Source organism: Cuculus canorus, chromosome 29 (assembly GCF_017976375.1).
Source record: "Cuculus canorus isolate bCucCan1 chromosome 29, bCucCan1.pri, whole genome shotgun sequence".
In the NCBI taxonomy this organism is placed as follows: Eukaryota; Metazoa; Chordata; class Aves; order Cuculiformes; family Cuculidae; genus Cuculus; species Cuculus canorus.
The window spans coordinates 1105964-1128678 of NC_071429.1; the positions used below are offsets into that span (position 1 = coordinate 1105964).

General features: G+C 49.7%; 1 protein-coding gene across 3 annotated transcripts in view; it reads left to right on the forward strand.

Moving 5' to 3' along the window:
• The first annotated feature begins 8736 nt into the window (after window positions 1-8736).
• Window positions 8737-22715, forward strand: part of LIMA1 (LIM domain and actin binding 1) — a 30123-nt gene continuing 16144 nt past the window's right edge. For 2 of the 3 annotated variants that reach the window (XM_054051516.1, XM_054051517.1), the window contains exons 1-4: window positions 8737-8860; window positions 12417-12552; window positions 15963-16005; window positions 18345-18752. In XM_054051516.1, the coding sequence (XP_053907491.1) occupies window positions 12434-12552; window positions 15963-16005; window positions 18345-18752 (570 nt within the window). In that variant the 5' untranslated portion in view covers window positions 8737-8860; window positions 12417-12433. Of the gene's footprint in view, window positions 8861-12416; window positions 12553-15962; window positions 16006-16028; window positions 17643-18344; window positions 18753-22715 lie in introns of those variants that run through there. The other variant, XM_054051518.1, reaches the window with a different exon arrangement.

Sequence of the window (22715 nt, forward strand, 5' to 3'; positions counted from 1 at the left end):
TAAACCGTCCCTGGGCACCACCAAACTATACCTGTGCCCTGCTAACACATCCCTGGGCACCACTAAACTGTCCCTGAGCACCTCTGCTTGTAAACCCCTCCAGGGCTGGGGACTCCGCCGCTGCCCTGGGCAACTTCTCCCAGCGCCCGAGAACCCTTTCTGGGAAGGAATTCTTCCCAATGTTCAATAAACCTGCCCTGGCACAGCTTGAGGCCATTTCCTCAAGAGAGAAGACCTTAGAGCAGCTTCCAGCACTGAAAGGGGCTCCAGGAAAGCTGGGGAGCAGCTCTTGATCAGGGAGTGCAGGGAGAGGATGAGGGGGAACGTTTTTGAGCTGAAAGTGGGGAAATTGAGATGAGATCTGATGTTCTCCTGTGAAGGTGTGGAGGCCCTGGCCCAGGTTGCCCAGAGAAGTCGCGGTTGCCCCGTCCCTGGAGGTGTCCAAGGCCAGGTTGGATGGGGCTTTGAGCACCACTCTTCTGGGTAGCCTCTTCCAGTACCTTCTGCACTTTTCTGTGGAGAAGTTTTTCCTGATATCAAATTGAAACCTTCCCTGGCACAAGCCAAGGCCATTTCCTCTTGTCCTATCGCTTGTTACTTGGGAGAAGAGACCAGCACCCACCTCATTACAACCCCCTTTTAGGTAGTTGCAGAGAGCGATGAGGGGTCCCCTCAGCCTCCTCTTCTCCAGGCTGAACAACCCCAGAACCCTTGTGCTCCAACCCCTTCCCTGGCCTCATTGCCCTCCTCTGGATATAATGAAAGAATCAATGCACACACTGAGACGAGATGTATTGTGAGAAGAAATGAAGGGCATAGCAAAAATGACCTCCTTGGCGGTCATTTGTTTTGTGGGATGGGACTGCAGAAGGATTTATTTTTTGTTATAGGTGAAATTATCTGATATGAGCGGGTGCCAGTAAAAACTGGGATTTCCTGCCACTGAACTTTCCTCTGCTCTGTTTGCTTTTGCTTGCTTCAGGCACACCTTCTGAATTTATGCTTATTCCCCAGCAGAAGACAGGGATCCAGCGGCACACTGAGCCTCAGGGGGACCTCACCTGCTAGTCCAGAGCAGTGAGCATCCTGGCAGCCGTGATAGGGCAGGGGAAAAGTGAGGACCATGACACGTCCTTCTAAAAAAGCCACCAAAGTGCTTAGGGGCATGGTTTAGGGAGTGTTAGGAATGGTTGGACTCGATGGTCCGGTGGGTCCCTTCCAACCTGGTGATTCTATGATTCTATGATTCAAAGCCTTTCCCAGCCGTCAGAGCCAAAAGGATATTTTCAGCACCCACTGATTTCGCAAGAGGAAACTCCACCTTGAGGTAGCATTGAGGGCACAGCACCAGGAATTTGTCCTTAAGCGGCTGAATGTTATAACCACCAGGCAGCCTGAGGAAGGCGAGAAAGCAACACCTATTGTAGTCAGGAGCCCGGAGCAGCTATGCTGGCAAAGTGATTAATTACCTCCGGGTGTGAGCTGGAACCACACACCCAACAGCCCTGAGGTTTTGGTTACTCCCTAGCAAAGTGGGAAACGCTGTTCCCTACCTGATTGTGCTGAGGCAAGGATTCAGCTTCCCTTTTCCTGGTATTTTACTTCTGTTCTACCCACACTGGAATGGTCCTCAGCTTCAGTCCCCGATGAACACACGCCCCACATGAAGAGGCAAGGATATAACATGCTCTCCCTGGCTCTGATGAAGTCCCTGAACAGCAAGTGCTCTCCCTGACTGTGAGGCTGACCATCAGCCTGTCTGAGGGGCTCTAAGGCCCGTCCCTGGGACAGTGATGATGTTCTGGGCTCCGTTAACCACGGCATGCTGCCCCATGAAGAAACAGACCTGATGCCAGCACACCTGGACCGCCTTTTGTGGCTAAATGTGGTCTGTTTCCTACACCCTTGCTGCCGTCACCATTATCAGCGAGGAATAAATATATTTAAACACTGACTAAATATTGAGCTGGGAGCACTATCTCTGCCTCAGCTCCTGTGTGCCGTCCTGCCAGGCAGCCAGGAGGCCTCCAGCAACTGCAGTGGAGCCGTTTGGATCACAGGGTGTTCCCAATCTGAGCTCTGCAGGCGCTGGCTGGGCCTCCTTGGTGGCTCGGTAAATCTGTCAGAAAGGGTTGGTCTCAGCAGGCCTGTTGGAAACATCTGGCTTTAATTCTTCTAGAAAGCCATGAGATTCATTTGGACACCAAACCACTTTCCTTTCATCTATCTGGAGGACCAACCCTGTGGCAGTGCAGCTGACTTTCTGCCTGCCGTTACCCGCGGGAAGAAAGAGGTCACGGAGGAGCCAGGGTTGTGCTCTTGGCAGGAGGAGAGATCTTGGGAGAGGGTGGCAGCTCACAACTGACACTTCCCAGCTCTCCTCCCTCCCTAGAATTCTTTTCAAGTTGTTTCAAGACATACATTTCTCTGCCAACATGTCTCAGAGAAGCCCAGGGTCCAGCTTAGATGTGATTTCTCCCTTAATTCACTGGGCCGAGAACCCAAGCACTTGCGGAACAGACAGATGGCATGGCACGCTGTCCTGAGGAGGCAAGAGAGTGCCTGGAGGGAGAATCTGTGTCTATGTAGAAATGCCTTGGCTGGGGATGCTGAAGGCTTTGTGGTTGGGCTGGGACGCTGGGAAGAAGCCTGTGAGAATCAGGAACATCAGTAGAGGAGTTTCCTCAACAACTCTTGACCAATAATTCTCACATCAATAAATGATGACCCCAGCAAGGAGACGATGTTTTGAACTCCAACTGTCTTAGTGTGCCCCAGAAGAGACCTAAAGCAAGAGCGCTGCATATTGGAACGATCAGCCGCGCCAACATGTGGTCCCACAACGCCTGTAACCACAGCGAAGTTTAATGCAAAGCCAGCGCAACTCTTGGCTCTGCTTCTAGGTGTGAGCTCAGCAGAGATCACGCAGTTGCATTTACACAAACTTCCATCAACGCTGAAGCAAACAATTTTCTTTCCAGGCAAAATTCAGTCCCACCATCATGGGAGAGGTGCCCGGGGCAGCCTTGGAGCTGATGAGCAGCAATCACTGGGTCCTGTTCCAAGACACTTCAGCGTGAGGCAAACGGCACAGAGTTCTAGCTCCAAGAAGCTGCCAGGCAACAGGACAGAACAATCCATTTCCCATGTCAGACTCTGGCTACGCCCAAAGATTTGGCAGTGTGGAAGTGTATATACTGCAGCAATAATATTGAATAAACCAGCTCCTCTCGTCTGCCAACTCTCCTTCCCTGCTACCGGACAATTCTCTTGAAACGGCCACAGTTAAAAGCATTTACCTTTCTATTTGAAGTGCCTGTATTAAACCATCCACGCAGAGAACACGGTGCACAATGAGAACAAGGTGCCCCGTGACTTCACAGCCCATAGCCCAGTGCTGTAAAAGGGCACAGCCCTGCTGTGTGGCATGAGCGTGGTGATTCTCCCCCTCTACACCACTCTTGTAAGACCCCCACCTGGAGTTCCTGTGTCCAGTTCTGGAGTCCCCAGCATAAGAAGGAGATGGAACTGTTGCAACAGGTCCAGAGGAGGCCACGAAGATGATCCAAGGGCTGGAGCACCTCTGCTAGGAAGCCAGGCTGAGAGAGTTGGGGTTGTTCAGCCTGGAGAAGAGAAGGCTCTGAGGAGACCTTAGAGCAGCTTCCAGTATGGAAAGGGGCTCCAGGGGAGCTGGAGAGGGACTTTTTACAAGGGCGTGGAGGGATGGGACAAGGGGGAATGGCTTTAAATTGGAAGGGAGAAGTTTTAGATTAGACATTAGAAGAAATTCTTCATGATGAGGGTAGGTAGGCCCTGGAACAGGTTGCCCAGAGCAGTGGGGGCTGCCCCATTCCTGGAGGTGTTCCAGGCCAGGTTGGATGGGGCTTGGAGCCCCTGATCCAGTGGGAGGTATTCCTGCCTGTGGCAGGGGGTGGAACTGGATGGGCTTTGAGATTACTTCCAACGCAAACCATTCTATGATCCTCTGAAATTCCTCTTTTGGTACTCATAAACCTCCCTTCTTGTCACATCGAGATTACTTGTGGGGCAGCCAGGAAACCCATCAGGGGATGAAGCTATCAGGAGGTGATCTCCAATGGCACAGTGCACGATAGCTGATGTATCCCTCTGTCTCATCCCTTATTGTCTCATCCAGGACTAAGACTTCCTGGCAGAGAGGAGGAGCGAGTGAATCATGCAGACGGAGGAGAAGCTGGACCAGGAAAAGGAGCTGCCAGGCTGACTCAGCTGGCTTCCCTCTTGACCCTTGAACAGTCTCGGCTCTGAGGGATGTTAATGTTTAACTCCATCAAAAATCCCTCTTTACTAAAAGGCATCTGAAACTCCTCTACTTCAAGCAGGAGATGTTTTGCCTCGCTAGGAGCTTTGCTGGGGACAGCACCTCGGTGGCCAGGCCAGCAACTGTGCCTTTCAAAAGGCAGTGAAGTCCAAAGGGCCTGACAACAACTGATGAGAGATGGGTAAACGCTATCGCGTTAATCAGATCATCTCCTCGGCCCCACACTTTGCTGAGAACACCAGCTCAGGCAGACACACCGGCACCAGGAGTAAGGAAAAGCTCATGGGCTGTTTAGGAAACTGTTATCACTGCAGAACCACCCACTGCTCTCCTCTCTTTCTTCACCTCTCATTTTTCTTACAGAATCATAGAATAGTTTGGGTTGGAAGGGACCTTAAAGATCATCTGTTTCCAACCTTCTTCTCAAAGGCGTTTAAATCCTGACATGGCTGCCTTGGTAAGAAAGAGCATGTCCTACCTAAAAGACAAGACTGGGACCCTCGACTTTAGTCCCAGCTCTGCTTAACAGCCATTTCACATTCCTGTTTCTCGCTTTGGCCATTGTAAAGTGGGGGTGGTGCTTCCTGAACCTCTGTGATTCACCTAATGAGTGCTAATTAGGAAGATCCAAAACCAAATCAGTGGCTATGAAATACTCACTTGTTAGGTAAGTGTTCAGTGGAGCCTCTTGGATGGGAACCTGGGTTTATATGCTCCAAAGGCTCCAGCTGCTGATGCCAAGAACAGCCAGGAGCTGCCAGGAAAGGGCTCTGCAAGAGCTACTCAGCAGTCTGGCTTTGTCCCACAGAGGGGACACATCATGCAGGGAATCTATTTATTCCTTCTATTTGTTGTCTTTGTAATAACCCTAAATGTGTACAAGAGGGAAGAAATCCATAACTGTGTTCAATAGGCATATCCAGTATCTGTCTCAGACCCTGAGGGGGCTGAAAGAGAATGAGTTCTGTAATTCAAGAGAAAGAAGCAACTGTGCGTCTCCAAGAATGAAAGAGTCACAGTGAGCAAAGGTGGTAGTTAAAGTTACCTGCAGACAAAACGAGGCTCACAGTGCACCAGGGAGAGATCTGCCTGTCTCAACCATCCTGCTGGGAAACGGTGCTACTGTGCAGAGGGAGGGGTTTCCTGGCCAAGGTGACACAAGCGCTATTTGAAGGAATATCCCTGGAATCCTAAACGTCTCCCTGGCTGCAGGGTCTGACTGGGGCACTCGTACAGGGACTTAGTTCAAGAGACGCGAGGCCTTATCCTCTTGCTTTGCGGAATGGTGGCTTTTTGTAGAGCTAAAAGTTTCTGTTCTTCAGCCCCAAAGCCACCATATAGAATCATAGAATGGGTTGGGTTGGAAGGGACCTCAAAGCCCATCCAGTCCCATCTCCCTGCCATGGGCAGGGACACTTCCCACTGGATCCGGGGCTCCAAGCCCCATCCAACCTGGCCTGGAACCCCTCCAGGGATGGGGCAGCCACCACTGCTCTGGGCAACCTGGGCCAGGGCCTCCCCACCCTCACCGTGAAGAATTTCTTCCTAATGTCTAAAATAAAACTTCACCCTTCCAATTTAAAGCCGTTCATCCTTGTCCTATCATTCCATGCCCTCAGTGATGCCTCCTCAGTAGAGTTATGCCATCAGACTTCAATGATTGTTGTGTTTTTCTTTTGCTTTGGCTTTATTAAAAAAAAAACCAAAAAGGGAATGTAAGGACTGACAGAATATGTTTGGAAATGGAAGCAGAATTCCAGTGTAATCACTGATTAAACAAAGCAGCAGCGCTGAGGGAGAGGTGACCCACAGTTCACTGCTTGGGTGGAGATGTCAACAAGGAAAAAAAACCCATGTGGGTGTCTGAGCATCGCTCATCATACCGGGTGTTTCTCCAGCAGCTGCCTTCCCTGTCTGCTGGTGCTGGGCCTCTCTGTAGGAAGCTCAGCACCCTCAGCAATCAGCGAAGTCAGGCAGAGAATGTCGGTGGCCTCAGGAAGTACCACCACACCAGAAATGTCGATGAAATATCCCAAAGGGAGAACTGAGAAGATTTGAGATGTTACTTTGGATTTTCCTCTCTGGTACAAATTGACCAGAGGAGCTGCATTTTGCTGCTCCAGGAGTGGCACTAGGAAAGGTACTGTCCCATGAAAGCACCATAAATGTGTTAATAATTACACTTGGGGTTGTTTTCTCAGAACAGGCTATTTGTATCTGATTGATTCATCGCCGTTCGTACCTGCAGTTCACAACTCCTACCAAACCAGCATAAAATACATTTTAAATCAATGCTGAGTTGAGGGCTGGCATGGAATCTGGAGTCCTCAGCACAGGGAGGACATGGAGCTGTTGGAGTGAGTCCAGAGAAGGCCACGAAGGTGATCTGAGGGCTGGAGAACCTCCCGTACAAGGATAGGCTGAGAGAGCTGGGGTTGTTCAGCCTGGAGAAGGCTCTGAGGAGACCTTAGAACAGCCTGAAAGGAGCTCCAGGATAGCTGGGAAGGGGCTCTTGACCAGTGAGTGCAGGGGTAGCATTCTATGATGTCTTGGACAGCCAAAGATGTCCAAAGCCACAGCAGACACCTCTGCTTTGGCAACAGAATCGAACTTGAAATGTCTTGCTCACATAACCCAGATAAACAGACCTATCCTTGGACACTTAATGCCAGCAGACGTCACTTTACCTGCCATGCTGTCACAGTGGTGTCACGGCTGCTCCACCTGGACAGCCTCTAGCACGCGGATCCCTCTGTCAGTTGTTTAAGCTCCAGAACCCGTAATTTCCAGTGCGTGTTCTCATTATCCAGGCTTTTTACTGCAATGAGTACATTTCACCTGTCAACACGGAGATTACTGTGATATGAATACCTGCAGATTAATTTTAACTCATCATTTCCTATTGTAATCATCAGGGATCTGGTGGAGACTCATGAGCTGTTCCGCAAATGTGGAACACAGTGGCTGGGAATTTGGGGCAGCTCAAAGCAGATGCGAGCTGTGAGTTTGACAAAAGCCACATTAAACCCTGGGCTGAGCGACAGCGTTGAGGATGTGCAAGTACTGTTTTCAGCTTGGCAATCTGGTACTTAACACATTAGGAAAAATAACTTGGAAAGAAAAAGAAACCCCCACACCTCCAGCTCCTACTGAAAGTATGCTGCTCAGACAAACCTCTTGAGGAGCCGCTGCGCAGCCTGGAAAGTGAGCACTCATGTCATGCTGATGCCGAGCTCCACACGTCCCATACCTCAGGAGTGCTGGCTGTGAAGTCTGGCTGCTGACAGTCCTTTTTCTTGTTTTCAGACAAACCGAGCCTGCGGAAGACCCCATTGCCCAGCACAGGGTCATTCCCCTCGGCATGCAGTCCCTTCCCACAACCCAGCACCTCCTGGACACCAGGGAACCACAAACAACAAGGGCTAAACCAGCGCTGCAGGTCTTGTGCTCTACCCTCACTTCCCTGGACTCAGAGGAGCCTGTGGGACCCTTGAGCCCCAGCCCAACCTCACAATTCCCAGGGCTGTACACACAGATGGCCAGAACACACCAGCATGCGGAGCAGCCCAGAAGAGGCCCTTCTGCACCTCTGCCATCACAGAATTATCGAATGGTTTGGGTTGGAAGGGTCCTCAAAGCCCATCCAGTCCTACCCCTGCCATGGGCAGGGACACCTCCCACTGGATCAGGGGCTCCAAGCCCCATCCAACCTGGCCTGGAACCCCTCCAGGGACGGAGCAGCCCCCACTGCTCTGGGCAACCTGGGCCAGGGGCTCCTCATCGTGAAGAATTTTTTCTTAATACCCAGTCTAAACCTCTCCTCTTTTATTTTAAAGCCATTAACCTTTGTCCCATTGCTACAGACCCTGCTGAAACGTTTTTCCTCATCTTTCTTATAAGCCCCGTCTCAGTACTGGAAGCTGCTCCAAGGTCTCCCTGGAGCCTTCTCTTCTCCAGGCTGAACAATCCTAACTCTCTCGGCCTGTCCTGGTACAGGTGGTTCTCCAGCCCTCGGATCATCTCCGTGGCCTCCTCTGGACTCACTCCATCTCCATGTCCTCCCTGTGCTGAGGACTCCAGAACTGGACTCAGGGCTCCAGGTGCGGTCTCACCAGGGTGGAGCAGAGGGGAAGAATCCCCTCCCTCCCTCTGCTCCCACCGCTTTGGATGCAATCCAGGCCACGAGTGGTTTCTGGGGCTGCAGGGCCCCGCGCTCCCCACACCGCCCCGGCACGAGGCCCTTGGGGGCGTGGCCTGGGGCCGGGAGGGGCGTGGTCAATGCAAGGGTGCGTCCACATGGGTAGGTGCGTGGCCACGGGCAGGGGGCGTGACCACTGACTAGGGGGCGTGGTCCCAGGCCAGGAGGCGTGGTCTGAGTGGGAGCGTGGTCACTGGGCAGGGGCCGTGGGCACCGAGCAGGAGGCGTGGCTTTGCGTGGGGGGCTTGGTCACTGGGCAGGGGGCGTGACCAGATCCGCTGTCCGGCGCCGCCGCCGCCGCGCGGAGGGGTAGTTGCCGCTGCAGCCGCGACAGGTGCGCGCGGGACTCGCCTCTGCCGCAGGTGCGTGGGGAGTGCGCTCCCGGCAGCACCGCCGGAGCCGGTTGGGGGGGGAGGCGGGGGAGCAGCGGAAGGTCCCCGGGAGCAGCGGGGCCGGAGCTGGATGGGCGCCGGGCAGCGATGCCCGGTCCCTGGGGACGGCGCGGGGCTGTCCCGCTGCGAGGGTCCCGGTGCTCGCCCCTCGGGCTTCCCCTCCCGAGCCCGCTGCATGTCCTCGGGGCTCCGCCACTCCGTTGGGGAGGCAGGGGGAGCGGTGCCCGGGGCCGCCGGGAGCCCTGCGAAGGGGGACTCCGGGGTGCGGGATGCGAGGCGGCTCCGGCCCCGTTGGGGACCCGCCGGAAGGCGCTGGCAAAACATTTTGCCTCGGGATCCTACCTTACCCTACCTTTATTCAAGGTATTGGAGGCGGATTTGATGTTGAATCCCAGCCCTCCGCCTCCTTGATGCCTCGCCCAGCTCCGCATTCCCCCTCGCCCTCCTCCAGCTCCTCTGGGCTCGGTGCTGCCTCTGCCGCGGTACGCGGGATGCTCAGGGAAGACTCTTGGTTAAAGTTTAATATCTCCAATAAAGGGCTGTTTCCTGAAATGACTTGGAATAGAATCACAGAATGATTTGGATTGGAAGGAACCATAGAGCCTGTCCGGTCCAATGCCCCTGCAGGGAGCAGGAACTTCTTCAACCACATCGGGTTGCTCAGAGCCCTGTTCTGACCTTCAGTGTTTGCAGGGATGGGGCATCCATAACTTCTTTGGGTCAATATCTCCCCTTCCTTGTTGGGATTCAAATTGTTCAGAAGGAGCAGCGCAAACATGCAGAGAAGCTTGAATGTGGTGGAACTGTGAACGTATGGGAAAGTGCTAAGAACGGGGAATGGTGTTAAGAATGCGGGAGCACAGGTTTGGGGGCAATCTTAGATTTCTGGTTTACATCCTTTCTGTGACAGTGATTCCAAATACGCTGCTTGGTTTTCCACGTGAGCATTCCAGCAGTGGCTGCTGCATTTCCAAAGAGATTGGTTCTGAAACGAGCCCAGTTGCTTTCCTGGACCTGGGGCTGTGATGGAGAAACCAGTGAGAAAACGGCTCAGAACCACGATAGGGAGATGATGCATCCACAAAGAGAGGCCACTACAAGCTATGGTGGAACGCTCGGGCATCAAAGATGGTCTTATTTTCTGCACAATTAAACGAAATGCTGTTCTCAGGATTTCAGCGGAGCTGCCCTTCCGTGTATGGTGCAAGTCAATGAGCAACCTGTGCTCCGTGCCAAGGGAGGCATCCAGCGCCGGCCCCACTGCCGCTCCCTGGGCAGGACTGGCTCTGCTTTGTGCAGGCAATCGAAACCGCAAAGCAGAGCTCCAGGTGATCTCCTTTTGGCTCCAGATAATCATGGAATGGTTTGGGTTGGAAGGAACCATAAAGCCCATCCAGTTCCACCTTCTGCTATGGGCAGGGACACATCCCATGGGATCAGGGGGCTCCAAGCCCCATCCAACCTGGCCTTGAACACCTCCAGGGATGGGGGATAAATCATAAACCAGTTTAAACTGTAGCATTACGTGGTTAATTCAGAGTTCTCTTTTAATGCAGACTTCTGTTTTTCAAGAGTAAATTCTCTCTGTTATCTCTGCCTGTGTGTTCTATGGTTTTGGTTTGCTAGCATTGGTTTGCTAAATGTTTACCACTAGGCATCGACACCGGGGACTGCATCCTCCAATTGCAGAAATGTAGATCTATTTCCATGTGCAGTGTGCTTGTTAAAAAGGAAGAACGGTGAGCACTCCTCCCATATTGTAATCAGCTCCTTTTTCTTTGTGGATGATAATTTGAGCAGTTGGCAAAGACTGTTGGCTGTTTTAAGCTGACCAAATGGAAAGCACCTGTCTCTTAGTGCGGTTGAGACAAACGCTCAAGGGTTAATAGAAGCGGGTGGCTTGGTGATACAAAATATTTTTTAGGAAAGCATGGGTTTTGGAAAGGAATTCTGCAGCCTGAGTTACTTTTGGTGGTTGGACAAGGCAGTGGATGCGCTGCAGGGAGTGCTGTGAGCAGGAGATGCGAGTCTGAGGCTGTATTGAGCTGCAACTGGGAATGTGGATAAGGAGTTTTGGGGTGTTCCAACATCACAACGAAAGAATCACAGAATCACTAGGTTGGAAACGACCTCCTGGATCATCGAGTCCAAACATTTCTATCAAGAATCACTTTTCTCATTTGCTGCGATAATTGGACCTGTACATCTAAAAGTCACTGTTTTGATAAAACCTACGCTCTTCGTTCCGTCAGGAGCATTAGGGAACCATCAAGTCCTGCTCTCCCTGCTGTCATCCGCCATGGCAGCGTTGTGTTCCTCTGCCGCCTGTTTTCTCTCTGTGCAGCAGCAGGGTGCAGCATTGGAGTGGTTCCTCTGCTTCCAGCACCCAGTGGGCACCTCGCAGACCCAGAGCTCCCCTTCCACGCTGAAAATCGCTGGGACACACAACTTGCACCGGCAGTGAGGTTCTGCTTGCTGCGGTGGACTCCTTTCAGAATGGAGGCATTACGGAATCCCAAGTCTGTGTCATTTTTGAGTGGCTGCGTTATCTGCCTACAAGAATGTTGGAAATATGGTCTGTTCATGTCAAGTTGTCTTCAGGTGCTTCCACTGACTCGTGGCCAGGTGGAATCCTGGAGTTCTGTGGCTTAACGGTGCGAGTCAGTTCAAAAAATGGATGGAAAATGAGCCCACCTATGTTAGTTGAGACCAGTTAGTGCGCTTGCTACAGGCATTGTGTGGTGTGAGACCAGGGATAAAAGAAAAGAGGAGAAAAGGAAAGTTGTTGCCCTATGAGCTTTATTTTTGCCTTATCGGAGAACTCTTTAAATTAATCTTTCCTCCTCCACAAAAGAAAACTAAATATGTAAAAAAAATCTGCTACGTTGGCTTTGGTGGTGAAAGGCTGTACTGAACCTCCTTGCCGTTTCCAGCAGGACAAGGTGGTTTGAGCTATTTCTTTAGGTAGCAGAGAGCTCTTGCCGCATGAGGTTCACAGCTACTGTGAGCAGGCAGCTTGTTTTGGCTCCCAGAGGAAACTGCTGCTGCGTTAGGAATGAATGCCTCGAGAGTGAATGAAAAATGTTTGCATAGGAATTACATCCTCTTAGGTTTCATAACCTGAACCTGATTACATAAATGCCAGCGCGTTTGGTTTAGAAACCAGAACAAGAGAGGGCACCTGAGAGCTTCCTGAAGCCCCTGGGTCTGCAGGAATATAGAGCTTCACGTTAGCATCTTTGATCGCAGCTTGCTGGTGCCTCCTGCTCTGGCGTGGGGCTCATCATGTGCCCCTTCCCTTGTGGCTGAGGTTTATTGGGGGCACCATCTCAATGGCATCTGCAGAGGAAATTGTAATTTTAATCCGGTGCTTTCTTTAAGTCAGTTGATGGACCAGATCTGAAAGATCAGTACTAGAACCCTGGGAGCATCTGAATGGTGACTTAGAATGGAATCCCTTTGTGAAACTCCCTTTCTGCTCACATCATTCGTGTTGCTGACGCTTTGCTTTTTTTTTCCTGAGCAGGTGTTTGTGGCGATAAGATGGAACCTGCCCCGTTTAATAGAAGACAATGGACTTCACAGTCTTTGAAAATCACTGCAAAAGAGCTATCTCTGGTCAACAAGAATAAATCATCAGCTCTCATGGAGAGGTTCTCCAAGTAAGTGCAGCGAGGCTGCTGGACACAGCTGTGCATGGGCTGGCAGCCGGTGCCTGGAACGCTGACTGCTTCACTGGCAGTTGCTTCGCTTCTTAAAAAGATCACAGCTCTACAGGCGCTTCAGTTTCTGGTTTAATCCATTCTGGGCAAGAGTTGTTCTAGTCGCTGCCCTTGTATTGTTTCAGCAGTCAAAATTAGAATATCTTTTTTTTTTTTTATGCTGTCAGAAAATAAAGCAGAATGGTTTCTGTCAAATGAGAAACAGCAGTTTGTTTAGAGGGCAGAGCACTGGAATGTAGGCAGCTCTCACCATTAGTGTTTTACTTTGTCAGAAATGGTCTTTTAACTGCCTAAGCATAAGCTCCATCAGTTTCTTCAACGCCACGGCATTTCCTGCCTGGTGCTACAGAAGGTAGCGGTGAAGCTTTGTCCATTGAGCCAAGTTAGGAATGGTGGCTCTGTCTAATTGCTGTGGCCCTTGAGTCCAAGTTCTGCTGGAGGAGTCCTTGCAGTGATGTTCTCCTGTCTAGGTGACTTGTTGTAGAGAAGGATTATTGCCCTTCCCTTTTTCTGAGTGATGGGTCACACACCATAAAGTGATGCTTTATACACTGAGAAAGCAGAATGGCAGTAGCCTATGGGCGCTTTCCAGGAAAGCCTTTCTTTCGTTAAGGAAATATATAGATGACACCTTGGATTTTCGGTGGGATTTGAGCACCCAAGTTTCCTAGGCTGCTGCAGTAACACCATAGCAACGTTTTGGAGTACTGGAATCTTGAGTGTGGGAGAAGCTTTATGGAGTCTACAGGAGAAGGATAATTGCAATTGGGACTTTAGACAAGTGTATATGCTCTTTGTGTTAGAATCATGGGATGGGTTGGGTTGGAAGGGACCTCAAAGCCCATCCAGTTCCATCTCCCTGCCATGGGCAGGGACACCTCCCACTGGATCAGGGGCTCCAACCCCCATCCAACCTGGCCTGGAACCCCTCCAGGGATGGGGCAGCCACCACTGCTCTGGGAAACCTGTTCCAGGGCCTCCCCACCCTCATCGTGAAGAATTTCTTCCTAATGTCTAATCTAAACCTTCCCCCTTCCAATTTATTAAGCCATTTATTACCCTCTGAGTTAGTTTTGGAGAGGGTGGGTTGGTCTTGGAGGGGAGTGAGTCTTGGAGGGGATTAAGTCTTGAATTGCTCTGTCCTACGGAGAAGCCGCTTGCTTTGACCACTCTCGTGAAGGTAATTTATTCACTCATTGAAGCTTGATTACAGGACCTGGTCATCTTGCTAAATGTTGATAATCCTTTGAAAAGGGCTTACTGGAAGTAATCCAAACTGCAATTCCTTAATCGAGTGGGGGCCCTCGGAATAAGCCATGTTAGTTCCTTGGAAAGACACAGTCCTGCTTACCGGCTTGACACTCACAGTGAGGAATGTAATTTTTCTACGTTGCTAGAACGTAGAAAACATCTGTATGTAAAAAAAAGTTAGATTTCATTCCATACAGTGTTGAGATTATCAGTTTTGTCGGTCACAGATGTGCAAATTGCATGTGCAGCGACTTAAGCAAGGACCTGCAATGGGCTGTGTTGCAGAGTGAGCACTGCCTGGGGCGCTTTGGTCCCATTTTTTGCCCAGTGGGGTACTTGATTTTCACCCCCAGGTCTCTCCTTGTTGCTTCTTTCAGGATTGATCACTCTTCTTCCATAAACCTACTTTTTGCAGTGTGTCTGGTTCAAATTTTGGAGCCTTTATAGTACGGAGATATAGGCTAATGTGTTTGTGTTGATTAAAGAGGGGCAGCTCAGTCCTTTAGCAGCTTTCAGCCCGTATGGTAAACATGGCTTGGAGAGCAGAAATAAGTAAGGATGTGATTTGTCTGCTCTTCGGTGTAATAGGAGGAGAAATCTACATAGAACCACACTGCTCAGCAGGAAAAAGCATTAATTGTTATAAAGAAAAAAGGAGTAATAGAGCCAGTACTTACATGTCAGCATCTTTTTTTCTTAGAAGGAACTGAGCCCGTATCATCCCTTTAGTTATTGGTTTGATACCAGCAGTAATTAAATGTGAAGCTGATGACTGCTATGATATTAGTGTCTCATTTACTGCCTGTAACATACAGAAGTAGATTTGCATGGATAAGAAAGACAGCAACACTGTTTATCCAAGCAGACGTTGGGTTTCTTCTGTTTGAAAAGCACTTAGAAATAGCAGAACTGATGAGTCGCCACCTGGAGTCCTGTGTAGAGATCTGGAATTCCCAACATGGAACTGTTGGAGGCCACAGAGATGGTCCGAAGATGGAACATCTCTGCTATGAGGACAGGCTGAGGGAGTTGGGGTTGTTCAGCCTGGAGAAGAGATGCCTCCAGAAAGACTTTAAAGCAGATTCCAGGACTGAAAGGGGTCCAGGAAAGCTGGGGAGGGGCTTTTTTACAAGGGCCTGGAGTGATAGGATGAGGGGGGATGGCTTTAAATTGGAAAGGGGAAGATTTAGATGAGACATTAGAAAGAAATTCTTCATGATGAGGGTGTGGGGAGGCCCTGGCCCAGGTTGCCCAGAGAAGTCGTAGCTGCCCCATCCTTGGTGTTCCAGGCCAGGTTGGATGGGGCTTGGAGCCCCTGATCCAGTGGGAGGTGTCCCTGCCCATGGCAGGGGGTGGGACTGGATGAGCTTTGGGGTTCCTTCCAACCCAACCCATTCTCCAATTCTATGAGAACTGGTCACATCTGACAGCTTTGTGCGTTTTGGCAGCAAAGCGCAACCTCCCCTGTGCTGGCAGCGATCAGCGCAGTCTGCGTGCTCCTTGCTGGGAAGGGGGTGCAGATTGCTGAGAGTTTTCTGTAGCTTCTTAAAGGACTTTGATTCATGATCCGGGGTGGCTTATCTTCCGAAGGCAGCGATTACTGCTTCCACTGCTGGGGTGGTTCAGCTGCTCACGGAGCAACTGCCGAATCAGTGCAGTTTACAACCCAGCCTAGCGAAATAAACTGGCACTTCTGTAGGTTTTCTGCGTATGCCAAGCTGTGATTTGTTACGGTTCGGCAGCTGCTGTATAAATAGCTGAGTTATTCCTGCAAGGGGGCACAGCAGACAGCTGGGTGGCGGAAACAATACAGCTATTCCGAGGTAAATGGTCTGTATTTCAGTGTTAGAGTGCTTACATAATGAAAAATATTAATGTATGCTATTATTGTAAACTGGATGACTTAACATTTCTCTCACTTTGCATTGTTCCGGCACTATTTTCTACTATTTTTCCAGCCTCTGGCTATATTGGATAGGTCTAGAAAGTGCACAGAGTCTGTGATGGGGGGGAAAAAGTCACAGTTGTCTTCAAGAGCTTTCAGTATTCTCTTTAAAAAGTGTCAGTGTTCTTTCATCTCTCTTTCCTATTTCTTAAAGGTATCAGAAAGCGGCTGAAGAGGCCACTGCTGAGAAAAAAAGTGTAAGTATTTGTTTCCCAGGTAAGAAGCACCAGCCTGCAATTGGGACATATTGCCTACAGGCGATGTTGCTGTGACAGTGGATTTTTGGAATATCCAGGTTGCTGCCATGTGTCCTAACGAGCACTTGCCTTAAGCATAGACTTTGCTTTTGCCTCCTTCCCCCTAACTTTCGCAGTGGCAATGAAAGGAAAGAAAACCAAGTGCCTTGCCCAGAGCCATGCGTTGAAGGACCAATTTGCTCCTAAGCAAAAGGCAAAACGAGTTAACCACAACCCATGAATATCCACCCACCTTCACATTCCTAGCCGGAGGGCGTTGTATGGTGCCTCTCCCTATCTTAACTAAATTTAAAAGCCTGCTTCGAAGAAGCTCCCAGCCTGCCTGAAATCCAACGCTGTCCCTGAGATAGCTGTAGGATCCACTCTGGAGTGGCTCATGGTGTTCAAAATGCCCCCGGATGAGGGAGAGCCCCATCCTTTTTTTGGCTGTTATAGCCTCGCGTTCCCTTCTGTCAGCTGTGCTTTCTGTTTTGGGGTCAGGGACCCAGGCTGCAATACCAGGGACTGAATTTGCAGGTGGCTCTATGAGCATATGTGCAGTTTGATTTTACTTTAAAAAGAGGCAGTATTTTCAGGATGTGTCAGTGAGTCTGGGTTAGACCACGCTGCCTTCACCTCTTTCGTGCTATGAGGCCACGCTGAGAGAGTTGGAGTTGTTCAGCCTGGGAGAAGAGAAGGATCCAGGGAGATCTTAGAGCGGCTTCCAGTGCTGAAAGGGGCTCCAGGAAAGCTGGGGAGGGACATGGAGTGATAGGATGAGGGGGAATGGCTTTAGATTGGAAGGGGGAAGATTTAGGTTAGACATGAATCCTCTGTGATAAGGGTGGGGAGCACTGACCCAGGTTGCCCAGAGCAGTGGTAGTTGCCCCATCCCTGGAGGGGTTCCAGGCCAGGTTGGACGGAACTTGGAGCCCCTGATCCCATGGGAGGTGTCCCTGCCCATGGCAGGGGGTGGAACTGGATGGGCTTTGAGGTCCCTTCCAACCCAACCCATCCTATGATTCTATGCTTGGGATGTTGTTCTTTTTACCTTTGGAACAGAGGTGTGATAAAATAAGCATTCTGAAAATAACCCTCCAGTCTTAAACGTTCTTCATGGCTTCTGGGATCAGGGAACAGTCAAGTGATGCCCAGAAATGTTCCTCTGGAAACCTGCCCTGCCCTTTCAAGTGCTTCCACCACTTTACAACATATGCCTTGTAGCTTCAGTACTTTGCTTTAGGCACAATCAGTGAGCAAGCTCATCCCTGTGGAAGTCTAGGTGGATTCAAGTTAATTTGCAAAGCGGCGTTCAAAATGTGACCAGCGGAGTAATAGGGTGAGAGACTTAAACCTGAATATAGCTGCTAATCCTGTTTAATTCCTTTAAGCCTTGCAGACCTGTTCCACTTGCTGTGAGTTGGATACACAGTGGTCTCTGTAAGGGAGAGACAGCAGAAATGCAGTGGCAGCAGGAATTAGCTGGGAGTGAGTCAAACCGGGGCTGGTTTGTTGATCTGGGGAGAGGGAACTCCTCTGGAAAGCACTCATGTGGGAGGAGGGCTGCTGCGCCAGGTATCGCCATCGAACCCGCAGTGGTGAGCAGTGCCCGTGACTTGTGTGCGTGCATCCTGCTGGGAGCTTTCTGTGTGGTGGGGGAAACAGAGGGAAAATTCCCGCATGTGATCGGGTATTTATAAATGGGAGCAAAAAGACGTTTGCTGTTGGTGCTCAGCTGGAGCCTTAACCTGTAAAATACCAGATGGGGGGATCTCTTGTGGTTCAAATGCTGCTGGGAAGCGATAGTGGAGATCCAGAACTCCCAAGGAGCGGTGGTTTCTGAAAGCTGCTCTGGAGCTCTTGGGAAGGCTGGGGGGGATCATTGTCTCCTGCCCCAGCTGGAAGACACGACCACATCTGGCGCCCCAGCCTTCTCCTCTGTTGCCATCGTCTGCCTGTTCTGGGACTGGAGACCCTTGTCTGGATGTTGGTTCCTTTCCCTTCAAATGTGGATTCAAGCCTTTTGTCTGTCATTTAACTCATTAGGGCTCGACTCCCTTTTCCCTTATAAGGCCATCCTGTTTGCTCACTTCCTGCTGCAGCTCCTGACTTTTTCTCTTCTCCCCCCCTCCTTCCTTCCCTATCCTGGATGCTTTCTCCATGCGGCACAGTTGTAACTATTCACAGCTGGCTGAAGGAGTGAAGAGCTCAGGATTGAGCCTTTAACTTCCTTTCCCTTAGAAAGGAAGCACTTTAATGCTTCACCACGCGTCTAACTGGAATTAACTTCTTCTTTGTAGACCGCAGAAACTCTTCCTCCCCATTTTATAAGGGGAAATCTGAGTGTGCTAAAGAAGAAGTGGGAGAATCCAGTGCTGGGAACAGGGGCTTGGAAGGAAACGCAACGCAGCAGCTGTGCTGAGGTTGGGCACAAAGCCGGTAGCTCCGCTTCATCCCAGGACACAGAGCAGAGCCCAGAGGTCAGCGTCCCTTCGGGCACCTCTGTCCAACTGCAGTGTCCCGCGAGGGACAGCGGGAAGCTTCGAAGCCGTTCACCGGAGAGTGGCAGAATGGAAAACGGTCCAAGAGAGGTGGAGAAGCCCGAAGTCAGCGAGAACACAGACTCTTCGGGGAAGATTGAGAAATACAACATCCCGCTAAACAAGCTCAAGATGATGTTTGAAAGGGGCGAAGCCACTCCAAGCAAGGTAAGGATCCATCCCTTCAAACCTCGAGAGGAACAAAAACTCTGTTGCCTCTCCGGCATGGGGACAAGTCCTGAGAGGGAGTGGCTCCCAACTATTGACTCTGCAAGTAGTTGTATCCATTGTTTTTTGGTGGAAACATAGCGTTTCTGGTGCAAATAACTTCTTTCAGCTGCGCGAATGTGTGCGGTGCTCGGAGCTGGGGCTGTTTGTGAGTGCCCATGGGAGGCGTAAAGTGAATTTGCTCGTGAAAAGGTACGAGTTAATGGACAAAAATCAGTATGGAATATATTAAGATTTCTTTTTTTAAAGCAAGTTGGGATTGTTTATAGCTTGTCTGAAGATTAAGATGAGTTATGTGAATTGCATAAATATATATGTGTATATTTTTTTATATATATATATATATAAGACAAGGTAACTGCTTGAAGTGAGCTGGGCAATCTGAGGTGGTTGCAGTTGGGGTAGGAGCATTGCCAGAGTTCAGAAGGGTTTTATGTACGAATCAGTGCGTGAATCACATATGCGCATCATCTGTGGAGAGACAGATATCTGGATGTACTGTGAAATACTCGCGTCCCTTCCTTGCTGTTCTCTCATCTTTGTATCTTAACCAATGTTTCTTATCAGGGAGGGGGGGGAAAAAAAAAAACCCCTCACGGGGAAAACCAAGCGTAGAAGCTGCCAAAGCCCTGCTTTTCGCCAGTTTTGACTTGCAAATGCACAAGGCTTGCATTTTCCTAGGACTGCTCATGAAATCTGATCCGGCATGTGGAGCACAGGCTGCGTGTCCCAAGGGAGAATTGCCAAACGAGAAAATGAGTTGCATATGTTGGGGACTTGCAACACAGTCCAGAGGCCTTGATGCGGGTGGATTTTCCAGTTTTCTCATAGTTTCCTGGACTTCTGGCTTTGTTTTACCGTGCGTGGTTTTCTTGCAGGAAAACAAACACGTTTTTGTACAAAAGTTGTTTGAATATGTAACAGTTAAGGGCTTCCGAGGAGCTCCTCTGTGTTACAGTGAGTTTTGGGTCTGTAGGCAGTAATTTCCCAATTTAGATTTTTGTAGCCTTTGTCATCCCTGCTGGAGCTGCCTGTATCCCACCCATCGAAAGGGCGGAGGGGATCTCCTGACAGCACTTCTCTGAACTCTCGCTGTGGGATTAATCAGCCCGAATTCCACAGGAAAGTACCATTTTGCCGATAGGCTCTGAGTAACTTTATCTCAGCCTGGAGAATAGATTGTTTTGGAGCCGGCTGAGACTGGATCCGATGTTTCTGTCAAGCTTAGTAATTTGAATATTGTTGAAAACCGATTGAACGCAGAAAATACCATGTAAAGGTGTGAAACCGTTCAGGTTCGGTTCAGATTATGTTCTGATTCTCGGTTCATCTGGTCACTCTTTAGTTGGAGAAGGGAGAAGGCACAAGGCGCTCTAAAGTTTTAGCATACAGGAGGGTGTCTTTGTCATCGGAGAGCACAACTGTAAGATTTCTGGTTCTGGGAATTGATCTGAGGAGCAGGGTTGGTGTCATGCAGTCATATCCGATGACAGTACTTAAGTGCTGTGGGGACTCAGACCTTTCCCACGAAGGTAGGAAGCAGCTGCGGCGATGGTGTCGGTTTGGCAGTTGCCTCTTCCACGGGTGGTTTTCCTGAGCTCTGTCTGGTTTAAGTGCAAGCAAGGCTGCAGCAGAGGGGTGGCCGTTTCCCTTGGCATTTACTTTGGCCTTTAGGTGTAGGTGCTGTCAGTTTTGCTGGGAAAACATCTGTACAAGTCTGTGGCAGTAAGGATGAAATGACTTGCCCAGTGCCTTTCTGTGGCAAGAATCCAGATTAGAGCCTGGATTTCCTGACTCGGTCACTCGCTCTAAACAAACCTATTCTCATTTTCAGGGTTATAAGCAAAACCTCCTAGTTCATTCATTTATTCACTCAAATTGTGCTCTCTCTTTGGCCGTTTGGGTACAAAGCAGATCTGATTTATTGCTTCTTCAAGGAAAAAATGCTCTAACGGCATTTGGGGCAGGGGCTCTGAGCTAGGTCAGTGTTGATTAAAGGCTGAATTTCATGTCTCTTATTGAGTTCAAAGAATTCTTATGGAATCACAGAATCATTAAGGTTGGAAAAGACCTCTAAGATCATCCAGTTGGACCGTCACTTATTCCTGTAAGTGACAGCGAAAGCAAACACAAGGAAGGTCAGAAGAAAAGAAAGAGCAAGGGGACCTACAATGCTTCTTATAAAATTGTCTCCAGGCTGGCTTGTGTTTTTCCTTTAGTGCTAAACTTACTGTCCCGTGTAGCCAACCTTCTATTGCAGGGGCACACGTGGCACAGTCGGTATGGACTGAAATAAATGTAGCTTCGGTTTGGTCTTCTGCCCAACAGCTCTATGTGCCCCAGGTGAAATGCCGTTACCTCTGTTCGCGGTGCCTCTGTACTCACCTCCTTTGTCTTTTGACTCTTGAGGCTTTCCAGACGTGAATATTTTATCTCATTTTGCCAGTAGCAGAAGCTGTGGTGCGGGAACTGTGGCCCAGCCAGAGCTGTAAAGGGAACTGAGCAACATGGGCATGAACTTGAGAGCTGGGGATTCCTTCCCATGAAAGGTGTGACCTTCCATCAGCCCAAATCACCCCATCGCTTGTGGTCGATCCGTTGATTGTAATGGCAAAGTCCCTCACCTTCCCTTTTATTTTCTTCCCTATTACTCTGCTTTTTTTCCCCCCAATATAAACTGGTTAATATAAAACCTACGCAACATTGATTTTGTAAGTTTTAGTTCCAGGGAAGGAGCATCCATGCCATCTCTGGATATGCCAGTGCCTCACCACCCTCACAAGGAAAACATTGCTTTCTAATATCTAATCTAAATCTCCCCTCTTTCAGCTTAAAACTATCCTCCCCTCATCCTCTCCCTGCAGTCCCTGATCCAGAGCCTCTCCCCAGCTTTCCTGGAGCCCCTTTCAGTATTGGAAGCTGCTCTAAGGTCTCTCCGGAGCCTTCTCTTCTCCAGGCTTAAGATGTTCTTTAGGTGAAGTTGTAGTACCCGTAGATGTCTGAGGTGGTGGAGAGGAGAGGAGCTCACAGGACTGTGGAGGCAATTCAGTTGACAGCTGGAGTACTCGTTAACTCAGTCTGGTTTAGCTGGTCAGGAGATGGCAACCTCTGGGAACTGACCTTCTGCTGCAGTTGAAAGCTCTTTGCTCATAGGTGGAACTCGCCAGCCTTCACCAAGGTCCTGCCAAGTCGAGCAGAAGAGTCTGTTTCTGATGAGCATTGAATCCTTCACTGCTGGTGAAAACATGGAGGGTTTGGTTCCTTGGAAGGAATCCATCTAGATGAGGTGTTGAACCCTGATCGGGGAATTCCTGTTGGTGGCGCTGACTGGACGCATATCATAACTGTTTGGCAACACATTTGCCCTTTTGCCAACTCTTATTTAGAGGTTTAATTTGTTTAATAGTTAATTCCAGTTATAATTGAGAATGCTTTTACTTCTCAACGCAATAGCGGTTCAGCGTGGTATGACTGGAGAAAGCCTAGAGGGAAAATAGATGGAAATGAGATTCTGAAGCAGAGAATGAGAAGAGGCAAACCAAGCAAGTTTCCAATGTCTATTTCTAACTTTCTTTCTGCTGGAGAGTGCTAATGGCTTCTTTCGGTGAGGTTGGAATCCCAGATGCGGGGTCTCAATTACTTGATTTACCTTTGTTTCTCGAGTATTGAAAGCTTCCTTGTGCACTCTGCCGGTAAAACGTCCTGTATGTCTATATTGCAAATTCATTCTTTTCCGTTTTAGCTTTGTCGCTCCTGCTCTGTGCAAGAAAATGCTTGTGGGGCTTTCTTAAAGAAACAAACCCAAAGCCAGGGCAGTGTTAAAATAGGAGTTTCAAGTGGGCTTATAAATGTGTTTTCTCTTCTGCATCATTGAAGTATCTTGTCTTCAAGTGTATTCTGCCT